At 38.7% G+C, this 20,702-nt stretch overlaps 2 protein-coding genes across 4 annotated transcripts; one reads left to right on the forward strand and one right to left on the reverse strand.

Annotated features, from left to right (window-relative positions):
• Nucleotides 1–138: 138 nt before the first annotated feature.
• On the reverse strand, nt 139–20,244 carry skic2 (SKI2 subunit of superkiller complex). 2 transcript variants are annotated; one of them, XM_077549103.1, is made up of 29 exons: nt 19,999–20,244; nt 16,598–16,716; nt 16,385–16,506; nt 16,039–16,156; nt 15,788–15,902; nt 15,614–15,688; nt 15,297–15,350; nt 13,209–13,366; nt 12,812–12,967; nt 12,576–12,721; nt 11,555–11,701; nt 11,391–11,475; nt 11,200–11,306; nt 10,981–11,127; nt 10,787–10,883; nt 10,482–10,694; nt 8,754–8,864; nt 8,537–8,648; nt 8,332–8,450; nt 6,663–6,794; nt 6,272–6,409; nt 6,070–6,174; nt 5,065–5,200; nt 4,645–4,771; nt 4,351–4,561; nt 4,112–4,222; nt 3,733–3,951; nt 2,123–2,263; nt 139–1,041 (listed from the first exon to the last, which is right to left on the reverse strand). In XM_077549103.1, exons 2-29 carry the CDS (start codon nt 16,694–16,696, stop codon nt 841–843), a joined length of 3,702 nt encoding a protein of 1,233 aa, XP_077405229.1. In that variant the 5' UTR covers nt 16,697–16,716; nt 19,999–20,244; the 3' UTR covers nt 139–840. The 2 variants fall into 2 exon arrangements, with proteins under 2 accessions (XP_077405229.1, XP_077405228.1); XM_077549102.1 differs by lacking the exon at nt 19,999–20,244 and adding an exon at nt 17,031–17,104.
• nelfe (negative elongation factor complex member E) lies at nt 17,145–20,419 on the forward strand. Of its 2 annotated transcripts, none has more exons than XM_077549105.1 (11): nt 17,145–17,338; nt 17,591–17,681; nt 17,781–17,850; nt 17,945–18,090; nt 18,195–18,269; nt 18,370–18,407; nt 18,496–18,839; nt 18,927–19,068; nt 19,160–19,214; nt 20,005–20,107; nt 20,195–20,419. In XM_077549105.1, the coding sequence occupies exons 2-11, from the start codon at nt 17,607–17,609 to the stop codon at nt 20,269–20,271; spliced, it is 1,125 nt and encodes a 374-aa protein (XP_077405231.1). In that variant the 5' UTR covers nt 17,145–17,338; nt 17,591–17,606; the 3' UTR covers nt 20,272–20,419. The 2 variants fall into 2 exon arrangements, with proteins under 2 accessions (XP_077405231.1, XP_077405230.1); XM_077549104.1 differs by lacking the exon at nt 17,145–17,338 and adding an exon at nt 17,357–17,486.
• The last annotated feature ends 283 nt before the right edge of the window (nt 20,420–20,702 follow it).

Genomic DNA, 20,702 nt, shown 5'->3' on the forward strand with positions numbered 1-20,702 from the left:
GGAACATCCCATTAGAACTCAATAAAGAGGCTGGATTTGGATTAGCTGCAGACCCCCCCCCCCCATCTTCTTTTAAATGATTTTCAGAGCATGTTCATGGTTTTATAGGAGTTTTTTAAGCTACAAAAATACACACACTTAAGAATACAGTACGTTTTATTACAACCATTTACAAAGACAAAATGTACAAAGGCAGAAGTAAATGTAATTTCGCAGCGCAGTGGCGGATGGTGGTTTCCTCCAACAGTCCCATGCAGTTTAGGTTAGCTGAATTCTAAATAGAATGTAAGAATTGAACAATATGTGTATCATGATTAATTAATTGCATCTCCTTTTGGTGTGTGTGACTTGGCCACTAGGGGCAGTAAACGCTAGTCATGCAGACACAAACGAAGAAGAGTTTCACCAATACTGTAAACGACTCGATTAATTTATGCTTGACGCATCCGTGAGGTCTGCATGGCTCCACGCGGCGAAATGACATCATTTTAGTAACATTCGCACCCCTCTCCGTGCTGAGTCCGGATTGGTCACATTTTCCACATCGTGCACCTCAAAGAATTTGTTAACAATGCAGACAGTCCGCATAGAAAAATATGGCAACCGAGCAGAAACTGTTGCAAACAATGTTTTCTACTTCTCCCATTTCTTTTTTTTTCGTTAATTTTGTTCAATGTACACTGTTCACCCTAAACTGCTGTTGTTAATAGCTTATTGAACGACTAACCACCTCTGATCATGTGACATTTGCAAAATGTGTATGTGTGAATCCCCTTATGATGAAATGAACCGTACGGCTTGGTGGAAACGTGTCTTAAGCACGCGTCCATCATCCATCTCTCAGTGGGTGTACAGGGAGGCGGTGAAGACGATATCCCTCCGGATGGCGAGGGAGGCCTTCTCCATCTTACTCCCCAGCACCGAGTCTCCCACGATGCGGGCGGCCTGACGCACCTCTTTCAGCACCTCGTCCAGACGCTGGATGCAGCGCACCACCGTGCCCTCCTGGACATCCGTCAACTGGGCGATCTCTGCAAACGGCTGTGGTAATTGATACAAGATGAATGGTGAGGGATGTGCAATATAAGCATGAGATATGAGAAATAGCAACATGATAGCTAAGGTATGAAATTAAGCTTTATACTGTAATTCATCACCAATGTGGTCAGAAATGCAGCTAAATATAGGCTAAGTTGGTTACTTGGGGTAGCCACCTGTGGTCATGGTAACGAGTCTGCATTTGCATACGACAGAATGAGTCCCTATATGCCATAATGAATTATTATTAATTATTGTCCTCAAATGATTCATTTCCGTAGTAGCTAGGCAACAGCTTCTCTTACCATTCACACAGTTTCAGAGGAAATTAGAATTGCAGTGATTTGCTGCTTCCAGATATGGAGGACGAAAAATGCCAAAATAATGTTTTTGTTTTTTTAAAGAAATGAATAAAAGTGAAAATAAAAACGGATAAAAAAAATATAATTCCAAAATAAAAAAATAAATATAAATGGAAATAAAAAGAACAGAAAATAAACAAACAAAAGTAAACAAAACAATTAAAAACAAGATTAAAAAACTAAAAATAAATATAAAATTAATTTTAAAAATTATTTTTACATCCGTTTTTATTTTCCATCTTAATTCATTTTGGATATAAAAAATATAATTCCAAAATTAAATACAAAAAATAAATATAAATGGAAATAAAAACAACTAAAACAAATAAATAAAAGTAAAAATAAATACAACAATTAAAAACAAGATAAAAATAAATATATAATTTAATTTTTTATTATATTTTTGTACATCCGTTTTTATTTTCCATTTTAATTAATTTGGGATCTAAAAAAATATAATTCCAAAATTAAATACAAAAAAATAAATACAAAATGGAAATAAAAACAACAACAAAATAAATAAATAAAAGTAAAAAATAAATACAACAATTAAAAACAAGATTTAAAAAATAAATATATAATTAAATTTTTTAATTATATTTTTACAGCCATTTTTATTTTCCATTTTAATTATTTATTTATTTATTGGGACATTTTGGGTCCTCCATACCAGAAACGGAAATGAAAATGTTCTCCCAAATAAAAAAGAATTCAAAACTCACCATGCCTCTGGCCCAGCAGTACACGACCTCTGTCAGGCCAAACTTGAACTGGCCCACAAATTCTTCGGCTGTTTGTGGTAAGCCGCAATCCCGTTGTAACTCTCCTATGCGCTGTGCCACTGACAGCACACGATCAATACCCTGAGTAGAAAACGTCAATTAGAGGAACAGGTGATGAGTCAGCCAAAGGAAAGTAGAAAAGAAAAGGTGGGGTTAAGGAAAACATATTGATATTCAGTACAATGCAGTTCAGTTCTAAACCAATGAAATTATTGAATGAGTCAAATTGAGTTTGATACAAATCTTTCATTGGATCAATAAATTACGCAAGTGTACCTGCTGTTTGGTGAGTGTACAGTACATGACTCGCCTCTTGCCGTTGCGAAAAAGATTATGCCATTTGGGTTTTTTTAAGAATCAATTTTGCTGCTTAACTGAGCATGATAACTAGATAGAGAGTGCTCATGACTAATTTAAGACCATATAAAGCCCTTTCATGTCCCAGGTTAAGCTCCAAACAGGTGGAAGAAGCAGCAGCAGCAAAAGGTGTATTTTTACAAAACATGAGTGAATTAAGGGAACACAAGTGAAGAATGATGTTATGCATCTTTGGTGCACATGTACAGTGTTCAGTGTCATAGTGGGAGGCAACCACAGAAATGTATTTACAATAATAATTTGTATGCAGTTCCATTAGTTTAAACACAGTATTTTGATTAATATTGTGTTTGCGATGAAAGCCTACAAGACATGCTGGTTGGCCCATTGTCCCTTTAAACTATTAGCAATGGAAGTGTTTCTTTAACCAATCAGGTGTGAAATTCATCCTCACAGGGACAACAATTAGCTAGCTCTCAATGACTTGATCACTTGTTGGTCAGAGCAAAACTTGACCAACAAAACACATTTAAAGCGATCTGCACACATTAATACAAAGGTACGCATCATGTATCAAATGTTTTACGTTTTTGCCACATTATTGATATAAATAATCGATAATTATTGATTCTTAACTGCTCCAGATGATTGACATGATACAATTATTAAGTCCCCACTAAAGGCTCATTTATTAAATGCACAGTCCACCACTAAGAGCGTTACACAATAAGATATAAGAATGAAACATATTTCAACACTATAAAAATGTACTGTAGAATTTACTGGAAAAAAACATTGCCAGGTAATTATTCAATTTATTACTGTAAAAATCTATGACATCATATTACTGTAAATTTTTAAAACAATTTTTTACTCATTACAGATTAACAGTAAATACGTTTTTTTGTTTTTACAATTGTTATTGTATATAAATTAATTAAGAGTAAGTAACTTACTGTATAACATTGTTGGTTTACAATTTATTTTACTGTATATAAATTAACTGTAAGTTCATTCCTTTATTTAACCAGGAGTGACCTGGCCAAGTAACAACTGTAATTTATATACAGTAAAAAATAAGAATATATTTTTGTTATAATATGCAGTAATATATTTTTACAGTAATTAATTAATTTTACAATAATTATCTGGAAACTTTTTTGCCAGTTATTTACTGTAAATTCTACAGTCAATTCTTGACAGTGTTCAAGACATCATCACTTGCACCTCACCTCCTGTAAAGTGTTGGTAATGTGCGGCTCCACTTGGGTATTCTGTGTGAAGACCAAACAGGACAGCAGGGCGGCGCTCTCCTCAGGCGCCAGCGGGCTCAGTGCGTTCTCAAACAGCAGCTCGGTGAGGAGCAGCTCGTGGCTGCTGATCTGACAGGCCACGCGGCCTTTAAGCTGCACGGCGCCGCCGCCGTCCACGTACTGGAGCGACTGCAGCACCTGAGGAATAGCGACGGGAAGACACAGCCAGCTCATTACTATTTACTTTATTTATTTTGATATAGCAGGGCGGTGGTATGTGAACTATGATATAACTATATATCAATAAACATCTGTGATTGCTCAATTGCTTAAGTCAAACTATGTCAAATAACCAAACCTTAATCCTCTGATGGTACTCGGGCAGCAGAGATAACGACTGATCTGAGACCAGGAAAAGCAGCTTGTCCAGCTCCTCTTGCACACTCATCCTCTCCTTAACTTTAGCAAACTGAAATGCACACAATGAATACACAGTGAAAATGTGTAGTGGTTTAAATGACACTTCATGATAGCAATATCGCACAGATGCGGCGTTTGCGTCCAGTACGCCGATCAAAACTGACAAGAAGCCCACACCTGCTCTGCGAAAGTCGGCGAGTGGATGCAGTTGAATTCTCTCAGGCTGTCCTGCAGTACGCGGAGACGCATGGAGGCCTCCACCACATCGACACTCTTCAACTGAAGGTCATTGACCGGGTCGAGGGTGGCGATGCCGCCTGCGTTGGCCTCGGCCAGCCGCATGAGCTCTTGGGTGGCCGTGGAGATGGCTTGACCGGGTGGTTCAGTCCTGGATGATGAGAGAAGATCGGTTTTGTCCACCAAACTTAGGCTAACGTTCGGATTCCTAAAAAAGGCAGTTGACTGCCAAACCTGAATCGGGGCTGTTGTCTCTTATGATAATTGTCGATTATCCTGTCGGGAATCACTTTGAGGGTCTTCATTGTGATGCCAGTGATGTCCTGGGGCTTTAGCTTCTGCACTGTGTGGCTGCATGGACCTGGAAAAAACACCAAGGGTAATCTTATATACTTGTATAGTTTTAATATGGATAATTTTTCTTGGTTGCTATACCTTGAGTCACTTGTTACTAAGCAGAATTTGTGGAGCATAACCATTTAAAAGAAGGCATATGTCTTCCATTCGCAGAAAACATTTGTTTGAATGGCAAATTAGTGCCTTTATTCCTAATTTTGACTGAAAACCATAACAGCGCCATCTGCTGGTTCCCAATGTATTCCCAAAATGTAGAGTTCAGCACACATGCACACAAATCAAATCCAGCTGACCAACCTTCAGGGATGAAGAGCGCCGTGTTGTAGAGGTGAGGAAGAGCTCGGCTGTCACCACTGTTTCCTTCTCCTTCCTCGTTGCCTTTGTCACATATGACGAGTGCTGTGAAGGTGCGATTCACAGCGTCACTGGACACCTGGTGAGGGAAGCGGACATGGAGTGGGTGATATTCGTGCCACTGCCTCTAACCTAACTTTGCCCACTTATTCACAGTGGCTTTGAGTAATATGGAGGACCAAAAATGCCAAAATAAATAAATAAATAAAATTTAATAAAATAAAATAAAAACAACATAAAAATATTATCCAAAAATTAAATACAAAAAAAATAATATAAATGGAAATAAAAACAACAATAAATATATAAATAAATAAAAGTAAAAATAAATAGCAAAATAAAAAACTAGATTCAAAAAATAAATGTGGAAATAAATATATAAATATATTTAAATGTCAATCAATAGATAAAAACGCTCTGCTCTCATATTTATTTATTTCATGCTGCATACGCTGTCAGCATGAAATGTGTGTGTGTGTGTGTGTATATATATATATATATATATATATATATATATATATATATATATATAATTTTTTTTACTTTATATATCATTTTTTATTTCCATTTCCATTTTGGTCCTCTTCATAGTGTAAGGGAGCTGTTTCCTGCAATAGCTTGGGTGAGATATCATCACCTGCAGGTATGAATTACTGTCTGCAGCCAAGATCCAGGTCGCATGCATCCTCTAGCCAAGTGCATGCTGGGAGACTCGACAAGTGAGTGTTGAAAATACTGGAAGCCTGATAATTGTGTGAATGCTGGGAGAGCTGTGCCTTAAAACGAATGCACAGCACACCTTAATAATCATTGTGTAAATGCTGACTCATCCATTCACAGTAATGCTTCAGTAGATCAAAATGTATCAATGTTCTTAATGTTCTGCTGCATTCTTCTATATACTATCCCCTCAAACCTTTCAAGCAGGATGTGCGTGTGCAGATCTACCTGCAGGATAACTCCCAGGGCGTTGAGATGCTGCTTGTTGTTCACCACCATAACTCTGCCCACAGACAGCGCTTTCAGCCCATTAATCGACTCTAGAATAGCATGCTGGAGCCAAAGACAGCAGGTAAGACTGGTGGCTATATTAGCAATGATGGAAAGGAGTGAGGTGAAGTTGTGTGGCTTAATGGCGTGTTTGTAGCACCTGTAGGATGTCTCTCGTGGTCTGTAGTTCGGTCACTGTGTGGTAATACGGCAACAAATCAGAGAGCTGGCCCTCACTGGCCACAGCAGGCAGAGTGGACAATGTCTCTTTTAACTGGGCGATCCTCTTCTCATGTGCCTGGAGGAGCACACAATGATAATGAGCACACTCCCACCCCACTAGACACTACGTATTTTGTATACATTCTATGCTTTATATGTAAATTCTTTGTATTCAAATTCAGTTGTGATGTGTTGCAATCATGCGGGAGGAGTAAAACTAATCATAAAAAATGAGATAAACCAGATAAACAGGGGTTCACTGTATCTGCTGATACATCAAGCCTGCTTTTTTTAGCTTAACATTTCAATCCGCTTTGTTGTGTTGCTACCTGAGTGTCTCTGTGGTTTTCAGAGAAGCTTCTCCTCATCATGTCCGTCACATGGAGAGCCTCAACTCGCAGCAGGTTGAGGATCATGGTGTAAGTCAGTCTGAACTGCGAGTGAAGTGTGGTAGGCTTACCCTGGAAGGGCGAAGATGTGACATCAAAACAAAAAATATGAAGTAAATTACGATAAATGTATTTGACATATTTGTAACGATTTGGAACGGTGGTCCTCACTCCCACTCTCTCTGCTAGGTTGTGTGGAAAGTATATGTATGAACGTTTTACCCAGACTGCTGTACTTATTTCAAATGTTGCCTGTGGACGTTCCAAAATCAATTTTGGACTACCTGGACAAAATGGCAACATTTATCTGGGGAAAAAAAACATCCCAGAATCAAGCTCAAAACATTACAGCTGCCTAAATCAGATGGAGGGCTTAAATTCCAAAATTTAAGATACTATTTCTGGGCTGCACAGATGAAGCCAATAATAATATGAATTTGAAATGACACACAAACTTAACATTGAGAAAAGTCTATGCCCAGACCCATTAGAAAATTTGGCCCTTGTAGATATGCCTCCTAAGAGTATGGCAGTTTGGACAAAAAATACTTTAAAGATTTGGAAAACAATACAGTTTACGTTCAAGCTACCACAGACAATTTCACTGTTAGCTAACATTGGGCTTGTGAAGACCTTCGCTCCTAACAACATTGATGCTGATCGTATTTTTTGGCCCTATATTAAATATTGCCTATATGTGGATTAAAGCATTCTATATCAACTGAACCAGTATGCTGTAGTATACTCACAGTAAATTGCATAGAGTAAATTTTTGACTATATTCGATCCCAGTCCAAACAGAGTAAATTTACACTTGGAAGAGAGTAAAATGTTATTTTTTAAAAAATCACTCAAGGGTTGAGGAACAATCCCACAACCTTCAGCATCACTCTACCACATGAGCTATGCCACGCCTACTGTTTGTTTACACATTGCTGGTGTGTTCAAAAGGAGACCAAAAATGATGGAGGTACAAGGATTCCACCCTTAATGATTAGATAGGTGACTTGAGCTAGGCCGTTGTGTCGCTGTGATTTGTCCTTGCTTGGCGCTTTTCTACTGTATCTATCTGCATTCTGGCACACTTATCCAGTAGAAACCAGTTAAGCCTATCAGGTCACACATTCTAACATTGGCTAGGCTACGCCGTCCCCCGTGTAGGCCTAGTGGAGACTATTTTGAATAGATTAGATCCTCTTCTGCATACTAAGAGAAGAAAGCTCCACAGTTTTGTACTCAATCTTTCTGGCATCCTAGTAAATAGTTCAACTGAGAACATGCAGTCTTCTGGTCATGACTTTTAGCATAATATCGTGAGCATTAAGGTACAAGAACCAGTAGAAGTTCCCACTTGAACTTTACATACTGACACACAGTAGCAGCGGCATGGCTCAATGGGTAGATTGGCCATCTCCCAACCTGAAGGTTCTGTAATCATGCCTCAACCCTTGAGTGATTTTTTTTAAAAACATTATATCCACTAGAATAATATTTTACTCTCTTACTAGTGTAAAGTTTTCTCTTTTCAGATTGGCACAGAATATAGTCTTTTTTTAGTGTAAAATTGACTCTACAAAATGTACTGTGTATGTAACACAGAGAGCCTCACCAGCATCATGACATGCAAATCAGACATCTCGTGAACGCCGGCTTTACAGAGAATGATGACGGTTCCTGTGGCATCAAGACCTCTCCTGCCTGCTCTGCCCGCCATCTGAATATATTCACCTAAAAAAATATTTTCAAAAATGTCAAAACGCCTATTTGTGTGCTGAGAAGAAGCGGTGTAATAAACACTTAGCTCGGAAGCATACCTGGCAGCAAATTCCTAAAGCCGGTTCCGTCATGTTTCCGGATGCTGTCGAACACCACCGTCCTGGCAGGCATGTTTACTCCCATCGCAAACGTCTCGGTCGCGAACAGCACCTAAGGCAATGACATAATAAGATTAAAAGATAGTTATTTCGCCACGTAATGTAAAAAATCCACACCAAATAATTAAAAATAAATACTTTGACAAGTAAGACTCACCTTTACGAGACCTCTTGAAAAGAGCATTTCAATAACCTCCTTCAATATGGGCAGGATTCCACTATGATGGACCGCTACTCCCCTCTTCAACAGGTCCCTCATGAGCACAATCTGAATCCCATTTGTTAATTGTTATTGTTAAAATAGTATTCAAGCATATATGACGTTTTACCTTAAAAAGCCTAAATGACGGCCACAAAATTATTAGCATTCCACAGACATATCATTATTGAAGCCATTGTATGTTTAGTTTCGGTTGTAATAAGGGGAAGACAAGTCAAACATCTCTTTTACAATAATATGTTCTATGCGGACCCATTAGGCTAAACACAGTATTCTGATTAATATTGCATTTGTGGAATATGAATTAAGTAGCAACATCCACCCGTTTTTAACCATCTCAGGGGGCAGCCATTTTTCCATTTCAATCATTTAGTTAGTTCATTTGTAAAATAAATTAAAGACAATATAAAACAATATTCTTCAGTGTTGAATAAAAAAGGGCAGAAAGAAGACAAGCCCTACTCTCTCAAGAGTTCAGTAAAAAGGTAAAGTAATTAAAAAAAAGAAACAATATAACAAAAAAAAATAATCATCATCTTGCGAACATGACAAAACCCAGAAAAAAGGAGAGCCATGATTGGTCGTTACCTGAACCCTTAAAGGAATCCTTGACTCATTGAGACATTTTCAAGAGTAAGAAGATAATATTTTTTCTAAAATTAATGTGATAACTTCATTATTTTTTATGAACAATTTATACCTTTAAAAACAAATTTCACCACTTTCTCACCAACTAAAGTTGACATCACCTGTGCTGAGGAAACAGGTAACGACCAAATGGCTCAGTTTGCTGACCAAACCCAGAAAACAGGTGAGCCGTGATTGGTCGTTATTTATTTCCTCAGCACCGCTGATGTCATCTTCAGTTGAAAGCAAGTGGAAAAGTATGTTTTTAAAGGTATTAATGTACATGAAAAATAATGACGTTATCTAATTAATTCTGGACAAAATATCAACTTCTTACTGGTGAAAAAGCTCAATGAGTCAAGTATCCCTTTTCGCACTGTGATGTGATTTTCAGTCGACAGCAAGTGACGAAATGGCTGCCCACTGAAATAGATAATAATGGGTAGATTTGGATGCTTATTTCATATTCCACAAACGCTAAACTAAACACTAAACTAGTAAACAGAATGCCGTGTTTAGACTAGTGGAGCCGCATAGAACATATTATTGTAAAGACATTTTTTGACTTGACTTCCTCTTTAAAGAGAACATACTATACATAATTTAAAAAAAAAACATCTAATCAAATGGGTTTTTTTGGAACAGCATATGAGAAGTTATTCAGTATTATGTTAATTTCATGTAGAACAACACATAAAGAGCGATATTTTTTCTTTTTTTGAGACAACAAAAAAAGAGCTGACTTTTTCCTAAGTCTAGTTTGTGTGATGCACAGATCACAGTTCTGAGGTTCAAGGTTGATATCATGGCTCCAGCCTTTCTGTGTTTTCATGGGTTTTCTGTAACTACACTGGTTTCTTGCCACATTCAAAATATGTTTCTTTGGTTAACTGAAGACTTAACTCATTCATTGCCAGCCATTTTAGTTCAGGTTACACCCTTGCGCTCACCCAAAGTCAGCTGGGATAGGCTCTAGCTCACCCACTTCTATAGGAAATAGATGAACTGAGATTTCCTGTGAAATAATGTCCTAGCTACCTGAGGCAGCTGTCTGTCTCCCCCTCTGAGGCGACTCAGGCTCTTTTGGAAGAACGAGTGGATCTCGGCCTTCTCGATGGAGGTGGTCATGTCCATGGAGTCCAGCGAACGGGCGTTCTCGTCACAGCGTGTACGTGAGAAGGTGAAAGCCACCACGGGGGTCTGCTGTCGATTGGACAGGAAGTGCAGGAGGGTGAGCCACACTGCTCGGTCCTAAAATGGAGACAAGGATGTACATATGAGGGGGAAAAAAGAACAAATAAAGATATAATAAGAGCAGCTTTCAGGGAGAGAGAAATAATTACTTGACTAGCTGTGGTGTTCTGGGATGTATTTTTTGCGCCAAAAGATTGGGCATATTTGCTAGTTCGCTCCTTCTTGGCATCCACAGCTGCGTAATAGCTGAAAACACACAGTATGCTATACTTGTAACAACTTTGCCTGCTATAAACGTCCACTTTTTTGTATGATCTATGGATAAGAAGACGAAAGTTGGTACCCTTTGGTGAGGAAGTTTCCTGTCGCATCCAAAAGTAAGAACATCTCTTTCTGGGTCTTTGTGTTGTTTCCGGTGTACAAATAATGCTCCAAAGGCACGGGCCTCTTCAATGTGCTGATCACATAAATGTGCTTCTTCTTAATGCGTCTGGAAAGTTCGGCAGTAGACATGTCACATTTGTCCAGCTTTAGGTGTTTTGGGAATTTTGGCAGCACCTACCCGATCCACTCGCTGAACTCTAGAGCGTTTGGCACTGTAGCACTCAGGAGAATGATGCTTACGTGATCAGGCAACATGATGAGAACCTCTTCCCACACCACTCCTCTCTGTGCAATTAAAAACAATTACAAAAACAGGTGCTATTGAATCTGAATATTTTTTTAAATGGGAATTTTTGTGAATCTCCTGACCTCAGCATCATTAATATAGTGGACCTCATCAAATATGACCCACTCCAAGTCTCTGATGACTTCTGAACCGTTGTAAAGCATTGACCTTAAAGTGAAGAGAAACTTTTTAGTTTTCTGGGGGAAAAATATTCGAATGCTAATCACATAAAAAAATGTAAGAATACCTGAGGATCTCAGTGGTCATAATAAGACATGAAGATTCAGGACTGAGCTGGACATCACCGGTGAGGAGACCAACATCCCCAAAGGTGGTCTTGAAGTCTCTGAATTTCTGATTGGACAAAGCCTTGATTGGGGAAGTATAGATGGTCCTATCATAAGACACAATATACACATTAACTCATTCCAATCCGCAAAAATGTGTAAGCATGTTATTAAACGTATTTATACGTTTATGTTTTTATGCAAGAGCATACAGAAGGCTTTGATACAGCTTCTGACATGAAGAGGTGGCTTAAGGCGATGGTAGTTATTTCAAAAACGGACAGCAGGTGGCAGCAGAGTATAAGAGATCAACCAGGGCCATGTTGCAACGAGCTGTTTTCCCCACTGTTTTAAACAGATTTGTGAATAATGATGAAACTTAGCTATATTCTAATGCTAATTTCTGCAAAACAAAAACATATAGACATATATTTTCTTCCTGATGAAAGAAGAGACTCTAATCTTACTTTTGACCATGTTTTTATAGCAATAGAACAGAATATTCTGTAGACCTTGCAAAATCTGACAAAATCCAGTAAAACAGCCGGGAGCGAAGGGGGTTGCTTCTGTGAAAATGGCTGGGAGGGAATGAGTTAATAACATCCATCAATCAATTTTTTTTTTATACTTAACGTGAGCTGGAGCTTATTATCCATATTTATGGATATTTTTCTTAACATTCATAATGTTTTACATGAAGCAGTGCTTTAGAATCATATTATGTTTGTTTTTTATTAGCCCAGTGAACTCCTTTTCAGTTAGTAACTAAGGCTGCTTATTTAACTAAAGCCACTAGGTGCATGAAGGTAGTATTCCAATCTTTTTTTATTTTTGTGTCCCCCTAGTGGTAATGACAAGAACTTAAATTTGGTTTCCTTTCCCTTTTAACTAAAAGATGCCGCTATTTTCAAATAAGAAAAATGGCAGCTAAGAAAGACACAAAACTGTGACGTGATTTTTACTTTATCTGCAAATACACACCTTGTCATGTGTTTCTGTGAGAGTGCAATGGCGTATTCTGCCACTACAGTTTTGCCAGCCGATGTGTGTGCCGCTACAAACACAGAGTCATGGGCCTCCAGTCGTAATATGGCTTGTTTCTGGAAAACATCTAACTCAAACGGCCACTACAGGAGGAGAGGAGGGTGCAAAAATAGCATGACAGTAAACACCAATGAAAGAAGAGCATGAAGACACTGTTTGGCGCACAGCGGTACCTTAAAAGCTGGATGAGGAATACGTTTGTGGAAATCCTCACAGGGTGAACTTATGTCAACAGGAATGGCCCATTTTTTTGTTTCTTCCAGCTTCTCACTCTTTATTGAGTTCCTATCTTTTTCTTTGGTGAGGTGAGATGAGGCCGAGACAGCATCCTGATGCATCGAAAGTAATAGAAATAGTAATAGTCATACAACTTTTTTAAATGCAGAGCTTATTGTAGTTGCTACAAACGCTTTGATAAATGTATAACAAAGAACTGTACCATCAACAAGTAAGTTGTACTTTAAAATACTGTAGTTCATTTGTCATAAATGAACTGAAAGCCAAAGCGGCGACATCATTGAGCTACAAATTGTTAGATTAATACATATTATAAAACACAAAATAGATTACTTTGATGCCCAGGTCTTCAAGGCTGTTTGTCCTTAGAAGTTTGGCTGCCTGTTCATGTCCTTGGCCTTCCTCCTTTGCTTCTAACTCCAAGTCGGTGACATCATCAGAAGCCGACAGGAGTGACATGAGGTTGACCTCGGGTTTTGCTACTTCAGTTTCTTCAAGATTCACATTTAGAAAAGGAAAAGTTACTCGAAATGACGTGTTTGCATATTGCAAGATACAGTACGTGGACTGGTGAATTAGTGCATGCTCTTCTTACAGTGCGATGTAATTTTTTATCATCCTGTTTAATTTCAGTATTGTATTGTAAGTGTCTTGACTTAGAAAATAGCACACTCATTCTGAAAGAACCTCATGTTGTTCTTTGTGTGTCTGTCTGTTAAGAAATTACAAACCCAGTTCCAAAAAAGTTGGGACACTTACACAAATTGTGAATAAAAACTGAATGCAATTATGTGGAAGTGCCACATTTTAATATTTTATTCAGAATAGAACATAGAGAACAGGTCAAAAGTTCAAACTGTGAAAATGTATCATTTTAAGGGAAAACTATGTTGATTTTAAATTCCATGGTGTTAACAAATCTCAAAAAAGTTGGGACAAGGCCATTTTGACCACAGTCTGCAAACAGCTGGGGTTCGAGGAGACAAGCTTCTCAAGTTTAGAAATAGGAATGCTGTCCCATTCTCGTCTAACACGCGTTTCTCTAACTGTTCAACTGTCTTGGGCTTTCTTTGTTGCACCTTCCGCTTTATGATGCGGCAAATGTGCTCTAGAAGTAAAAGAAGTGGACTGTAGGCTGGCCATTTCAATACCCAGATCATTTTCCTACGCAGCCATGATGTTGTAATTGGTCTGGCATTATCGTGTTGAAAAATGCAAGATCTTCTCTGAAAGTGATGAAGCCTGGATGGGAGCATATGTTGTTCTCCAGTCTGAATATAGCTTTTTGCATTGACGATGCCTTTCCAGATGTGGAAGCTGCCCATCCCACACGCACTCATACAAACCTGTACCATCACAGATGCAGGCTTATAAACTGAGTGCTGATAACAACTTGGGTTGTCCTTGTCCTCTTTAGTCAGTATGATATAGCGCCCCAGTTTTCCACAAAGAACTTCGAATCGTGATTGGTCTGACCACAAAACAGGTTGCCACTTTGCCACACTCCATTTTAAATAACCCCTGGCCCAGAGAAACGCCTGCGCTTCTTGGTCTGCTTTAGAAATGACTTATTCTTTGTACTGTAGAGTTTCATCTGGCAACGGCGGCTGGCACGGTGGATTGTGTTCACCCAAAATGTTTTCTGGAAGTATTGCTGAGCCCTTTCTGGGATTTCCCTTACAGTAAGCATTCCTGTTTGCGGTGCAGTGCCGTTTAAGGACCCGAAGATCATGGGCATCCAGTATGATTTTTCGGCCTTGACCCTTACACACAGAAATTGTTCCAGATTCTTTGAATCTTTGAATGATTACTTCAACCTTTTTGCAGTTTTTTTGCTGGTAAACACCTTTCTGATTTTTTTTCAACTATTTTTCTGCGCAACATTGGAGGAATTGGTGATTCTCTACCCATCTTTGCTTCCGAGAGACACTGCCACTCCGAGAAGCTCTTATTATACTCCAATCAAGTTGCCAATGGACCTCATTAGTGGTAACTGATCTTCCAGCAGTTTTTTTTTACAAGTGCAATTGACTTTTCCATCCTCTTATTGCTATCTGTCCCAACTTTTTGGAGATTTGTTGGCACCATGAAATTTACAATCAACATATTTTTCCCTTAAAATTATACATTTTCTCAGTTTAAAACTTTTGACCTGTCATCTATGTTGTATTCTGAAGAAAATATTGAAATTTGGCACTTCCACATAATTGCATTCAGTTTTTATTCATGATTTGTATAGTGTCCCAACTTTTTGGGAATTTGGTTTGTACTACTGATTACCGTAGTAATGGCTAAGCTAAAAAGCATTACAACCTACTCCAGTTTGTATAGCAGAATGGCTTAGTGTGAACCAATAAACACAATTAAAATATTCAAAATATACCTTGACCAACATACGCAAGCCAAGGCAAGTCGACAAACCTCTGTCAGTGAAGTCCATTCCAGCTTTAAAACCAGGAGGAACTTGAAGCAAATCTGTTGGTTAGAAATTAATTAAGAAACTTAAACAACGTATACAGTATCTTGGAATTACAGTAATTGTACTGATTTACATTCACTTTCCCAGAAAGAAATAATGGAAAGAGGACGAATCGGTTCCAGTTTTTTTTGTTCAATATTTTTGGACCACATTTTCTTGTAAATTGGGTGTCAAGTTTGGAGTTAACAACCACTGAACCGTTTGAATGTCAAAGGTCCACTGTATTTGGACATTGGTGGAAAACAACATTAAAGCTCACCATTCTCAAAGTCTATGTCTTGTTCCAGCTCTGTCTTATTCTTGATTTGGTCCAGAGTAAGTTCCTCCATACCCCCTATGGAGAAGTAGAGGGAGGGAAAATGTGGTAAATACACTTTCAGATACTGAGAGTTTTGTCCTCATTTGGAAAAATAACTGAATGCATTTATTTCACCAGGCAGAAAGGGGTAGTTTGTGTTGCTCCCTCGAAGGCTCTCTGAAGGAGGTCCGGGTTTGCGTTGTAATGACAGCGAGTTCTTTGACGAAAGGCCAGTGTTCTCCAATGATACCTAACCGTAAATAAAACAAATAATAGGTTCACCTTGACTTCAAACAATACAATAGCATAGCTCGCAAGAGTTCAAATCACTGCATGCCCTTCCTAGTATTAACATAATAGTAGTACAAGGGGAGGAGTGAGAATACCTCTGTGAAATCCAGCAGCATCCCCGTGGTCGGATCTCTGATGACAGAGAGACCAGAATTGAGTGGCGATGATGTGCAGTTGAGCAGGGAGTCGACATTCACATTTCTTTGTGTCACACTGGAAGAGACAACAAAAGAGCTGAGCTTTGAATATCGGCATATATAATTCTTTCCAAAGAACAAAATAAATAATGGTAAAAATATTTTTGTATGTTGGAGAAAGCCCAAGCAAGCACAGGGAGTGGACTGATATTGTCAGAGGTAACATCAAGTAAGAATGATCTATACCTCCTCCTAAAGGAATACTGGCATAAACAACAAATAGGATTTTCTTTAAGATACGCACCTGAGAAACTTTTGGAAGGCAAAGTCTGTGTCATGCAAAGGAAGCCACCCAGGATCCTGTAAAAACTGTTTCTTTACTTCAGCCTCAAGGCTTAGGCTTGTGGGGGGAAGCCCGTTGGGGAGCTGATGAGGGAAATATATGACAGGATAGTGTACAAGATGAAGAAACCTGTTGAGTTGGCAAAGACCTTCCACATCCACCACCAATACTGACCGTGCTCTGTGGAGGAAAAGGTAAGCCCGGGGAAGGATGTGTGATAAGTTCAAACCTGCCAGAGCATCCCATCTCCAACAAGGCCAGAGGAAGGTCCATAGGGCCCGGTGGGGGCACATCTACAGAGAGGCAGGAGTAAACAAACACGCTAGTAAACGAGATGCACCCTGACAACGTAAATACTATCGGGGAAATGCTTTCTGTATGAAAACACTGATAGACTCAACAATGACTAATATGAATTCATAATTTAGTTGTGGCCAAAAGCGATGGTTCTGCTAAATAAAGCAATATGCTGAAGCTGTTTGTCTAAAATAGCTCCTCATATTCAAGTAACAGAAATGAGATAGTTTATAATAAAGCACGATTATTTTCCAAATTTTGGTTATTTGATAGAACTGGTGGGACTTTTGGCAAAACGTGTTAAACTTACTTATTCTTTCCATATTCTCTATCAATGGTGCTGAGTTGTCGCATTTGGTTGCCTCGGAATCGGAAGTAACTTGCTTGACGAAACGGAAGTGGCTCGACAGCCAAGGCAGATGCAAAATATTGGAAAAATCGACTTTGGTGTCAAAATAACTAAAATATAAATTAACATATCTTATGTTGTAAAGAATACAATATGTAACTGCCACATAAAAACAGATTTGATTTAGTAAACTTTCCACCGAAATGCCGTCGCCATGTAGTACGTCATATTTACGCGACTATTTTTGTTCAGCGCTCCCTGTGAATTTGGTGAGTAGACGATTCAGGTTATTGCAGATAAATTCTAATTGGTCTATGCAAATGCATCTCGAGCATGATAAATCGAGAGAGTTGTTTGCTTTTGAACTATGTTTAGTTACGTACGTTTATATTTTTGTGTAACGCGTTTGGATTCATGGCAAGTTCTTATCGAGCTAATCGTCTGGGTTGTTGGATCGTGTTGTCGATTGTTAGAACCGCTCAGGTGAATAATAATTAATTATTTGTTTTTCTTTTTTGTAGTGAAACCTCTTGCATCATGGTTGCGTTTCCATCTTCGCTAACGGAGGAAGAAGAGGCTTTGCAAAAGAAGTATGCGAAGCTCAAGAAAAAGGTAAAGAGGAATCACATTCTGTATGTTGTACACGCACACAAAACCTTATTGTTTTCTATGAATAATTGCTAGATTATTTAATCACTCATTGTGTTTCAGAAAAAGGCACTCCTTGCTCTTAAGAAGCAGAATACAACCAACCAGACAAACCCGAGTGGATTAAAACGGAGTAAGTGAATTTTAACCAGTGGCACTGTGACACCTCTGCTAAGCACAAAATTAGTCTTTAGCGTTTTTGTTATTTGTACATGACTTGATCACAGCGCTGTCAGACCAGCCTGTTGTTGACACGGCGACAGCAACTGAGCAAGCGAAGATGTTGATCAAATCAGGAGCGATCAGTGCCATCAAGTCAGAGAACAAGAACTCAGGTTTTAAACGTTCTCGAATGCTGGAGATTAAACTTAAGGTAAAATATTGTCCTTCTATTTGCATGTCTATATGAACTTTTTTACCTGTCTTTTGTTTGTGTTAATCATTTTTTCTCCTTTTTTTTTTTTTTTAACATCGCAGGACCCTGAAAAGGGCCCAGTTCCAGCTTTCTTACCTTTCCAAAGTAGTGTTTCTACAGATGAAGAGCAACTTGAGGTAATATGCAATGTGTTAAGCACGATGCCATTATTGCAATGGTAAGAGCCACTTCTAAACATACATTTTTTTGCCATATTTTGTTATATGTTACTTAAAGTCTGGAAGGAGATCCCACAGAAAATCACTGTATGAGAGGTAATATCTCAGCTTCTTGAAGAAAAAGTAGAACGGTGTTCTACTCCAATTTGTTGACGTGAAATATTTCCCCTGCATTTTACCACAGCTTCGTCAGTTCAAGTGACAGGTACAGAGATGAAGATGACGGGGGAGGAATGTCCTCCAGCCGAGAGATGGACAGAGACCGGGACAGAGAGCGAGAGAGGGACCGAGACCGTGACAGGGAGCGTGATCGTGACAGGGAGCGAGAACGAGAGCGAGAACGGGACCGGGATAGAGATCGAGAGCGTGACAAGGATCGAGAACGTGACAGGGATCGAGAACGTGACAAAGTGAGGGAGCGGGATAGAGAAAAGGACAGCGAGCGAGACCGAAGCAGAGACCGGAGCAGTGAGGTGGAGCGGGAGCGGGACCGTGAGGCAGACAAAGAGCGTGATGGGACATTCAGACGTGAGTAACCATTCGCTGTTGAAAAGTGGAGGAAAAAAGGCTCCTGCTTTATCACTTGATTTGTAAATCTGTCCCTTCTTTTATAAGGATCGGATTCATATCCTGAGCGCAGAGTGAGAAAGGGGAATACAGTGTATGTTTATGGCTCGGGGCTCTCTGAGGACAGCATGCGTTCAGCTTTCTCTCAACACGGCAACATCATCGACCTCTCCATGGATAACCCACGCAAGTAGGGAGAATTATCATCGTCGTCTAATGTTTTCCATTATTCTTACATTTTCTTTGATTGTGTTATTCACTGTTACTGTTTTGATTTGTAGTTGTGCGTTTATTACATTTGAGAAGATGGAGTCTGCAGACCAGGCAGTAGCTGAGGTTGGTAGATAATGACAATATTCCGGGTTTCAGTGGGTCATTTAAAAGAAATAATTAAATACATTGTTGTTCGTGCTTTATTTTACATACAATGTATAACCCAATTTAGCCATAATAAATGAGATTTAAAAACTCACGCATAAATTATATCTTGTCGACTGGTCACTACTTGTAATTTACAATGAACAAAATGGCCTGGAGTCCACCAGTTGCTTTTTGTTCCCTATACCAATTTCTCTGAAAAGAAAAACGTAGAGTTCCTGTCACCAATGTCCAACATGAAACACTAATCTCACCTAGTGGCAGAAAATTACCTCAACACAAATGTATGACTCAATGTTTTACTCTCATTTTAACTGCTTAGTATATATTTTTAACTTCAAATAACTACAAATTATTTATTATAAAAGTACTGTATCGATGTTTGAAAAGATACAACCACATTTGTACTTGGCAACCATATTTGTCCACTTTTATGTTAATTAACAAGAGCATGAAAAGTATTTTATTGTACATTTGGAACAGATATAATGTGCGATTAATTTGCAGTTACCGGTAATTGTGAGTTAACTATGGAAATCGTGCGATTACCAGTAATGACGATTAAAAATTGTAAACAACTGACGGTCCTAATATATGAGTATAAACGGTATATGGGCGTGGGCATTAAATTTGTTTTACAAAGTTGGATAGAAAGCAGCATAAAATTAGACTTGCCTGCAAAAACCCTGTGTAAATCAATACAAACATCTATTGTTTTGCCTTATTCTAATCTTTTTCTCACCTTCAGCTGAATGGGGGCACAGTGGGAGACGTTCACATCAAAGTCAGCATTGCCAGAAAGCAACCCATGTTGGACGCTGCCACCGGCAAGTCTGTGTGGGCTTCTCTGGGTAAACACTCACTCGTTCAACTTCTCTTTTCGACTCCTATGCATCTTCATTTAGTTCAATCTGCATATTTGCCTCCCTCGTTTACAGCTGTGCACAACAGCACCAAAGGCTCTTATAGGGACAAGAGGAACCAGGTCGTGTACAGTGAAGATTTCCTGGAATGAAACAAAGTGGCTATTATTATTTGTTTTTTTTATATTTGTCTTTAATCTTTTTCTCATTATGACTCCTTGGCCATCAAAAGATGGATTACTTTATTTTTCAACTCTTTCCTTGATCCATTTCCACATGCATAAATGAGTGTTTAGATTATTTTGTCAAGAAGTGTCTTTTTGTTATTGTCACATTTGCTGCAGTGACTCCCAAAATGTTGTCAGATTGGTTAGCAACTTAGCATGCATGAAGCTGTGGCTTAATTGCAATGAGAAAGGTAGTGCACTCACCTGGCAATAGCCAGATTGATCATTGTGATTCACTCAAGAGATTTCTCCACAATATCAATCTGGGACTGCTCCACGGTGATTTGCTTGGGAAAGGCGGGAGATTCTGTACAATACTTAGAGCTGATTGGACGAAGCGGCATCTTGTACACTTT

This window comes from Vanacampus margaritifer, chromosome 17, assembly GCF_051991255.1.
Source record: "Vanacampus margaritifer isolate UIUO_Vmar chromosome 17, RoL_Vmar_1.0, whole genome shotgun sequence".
Lineage (NCBI taxonomy): Eukaryota > Metazoa > Chordata > Actinopteri > Syngnathiformes > Syngnathidae > Vanacampus > Vanacampus margaritifer.

Coding starts and splice junctions, on each gene's coding strand:
- skic2 (XM_077549102.1), bottom strand. Junction 16,157..16,384: donor GCCTTCCAAAAGTTTCTCAG/GTGCGTATCTTA, acceptor TGTCTCTTCCAG/TGTGACACAAAGAAATGTGA. Junction 3,952..4,111: donor AGTACCATCAGAGGATTAAG/GTTTGGTTATTT, acceptor GCTATTCCTCAG/GTGCTGCAGTCGCTCCAGTA.
- nelfe (XM_077549104.1), top strand. CDS start 17,437: ATGTTTAGTTACGTACGTTTATATTTTTGTGTAACGCGTTTGGATTCA. Junction 19,215..20,004: donor CAGACCAGGCAGTAGCTGAG/GTTGGTAGATAA, acceptor TCTCACCTTCAG/CTGAATGGGGGCACAGTGGG. Junction 20,108..20,194: donor GTCTGTGTGGGCTTCTCTGG/GTAAACACTCAC, acceptor CCTCGTTTACAG/CTGTGCACAACAGCACCAAA.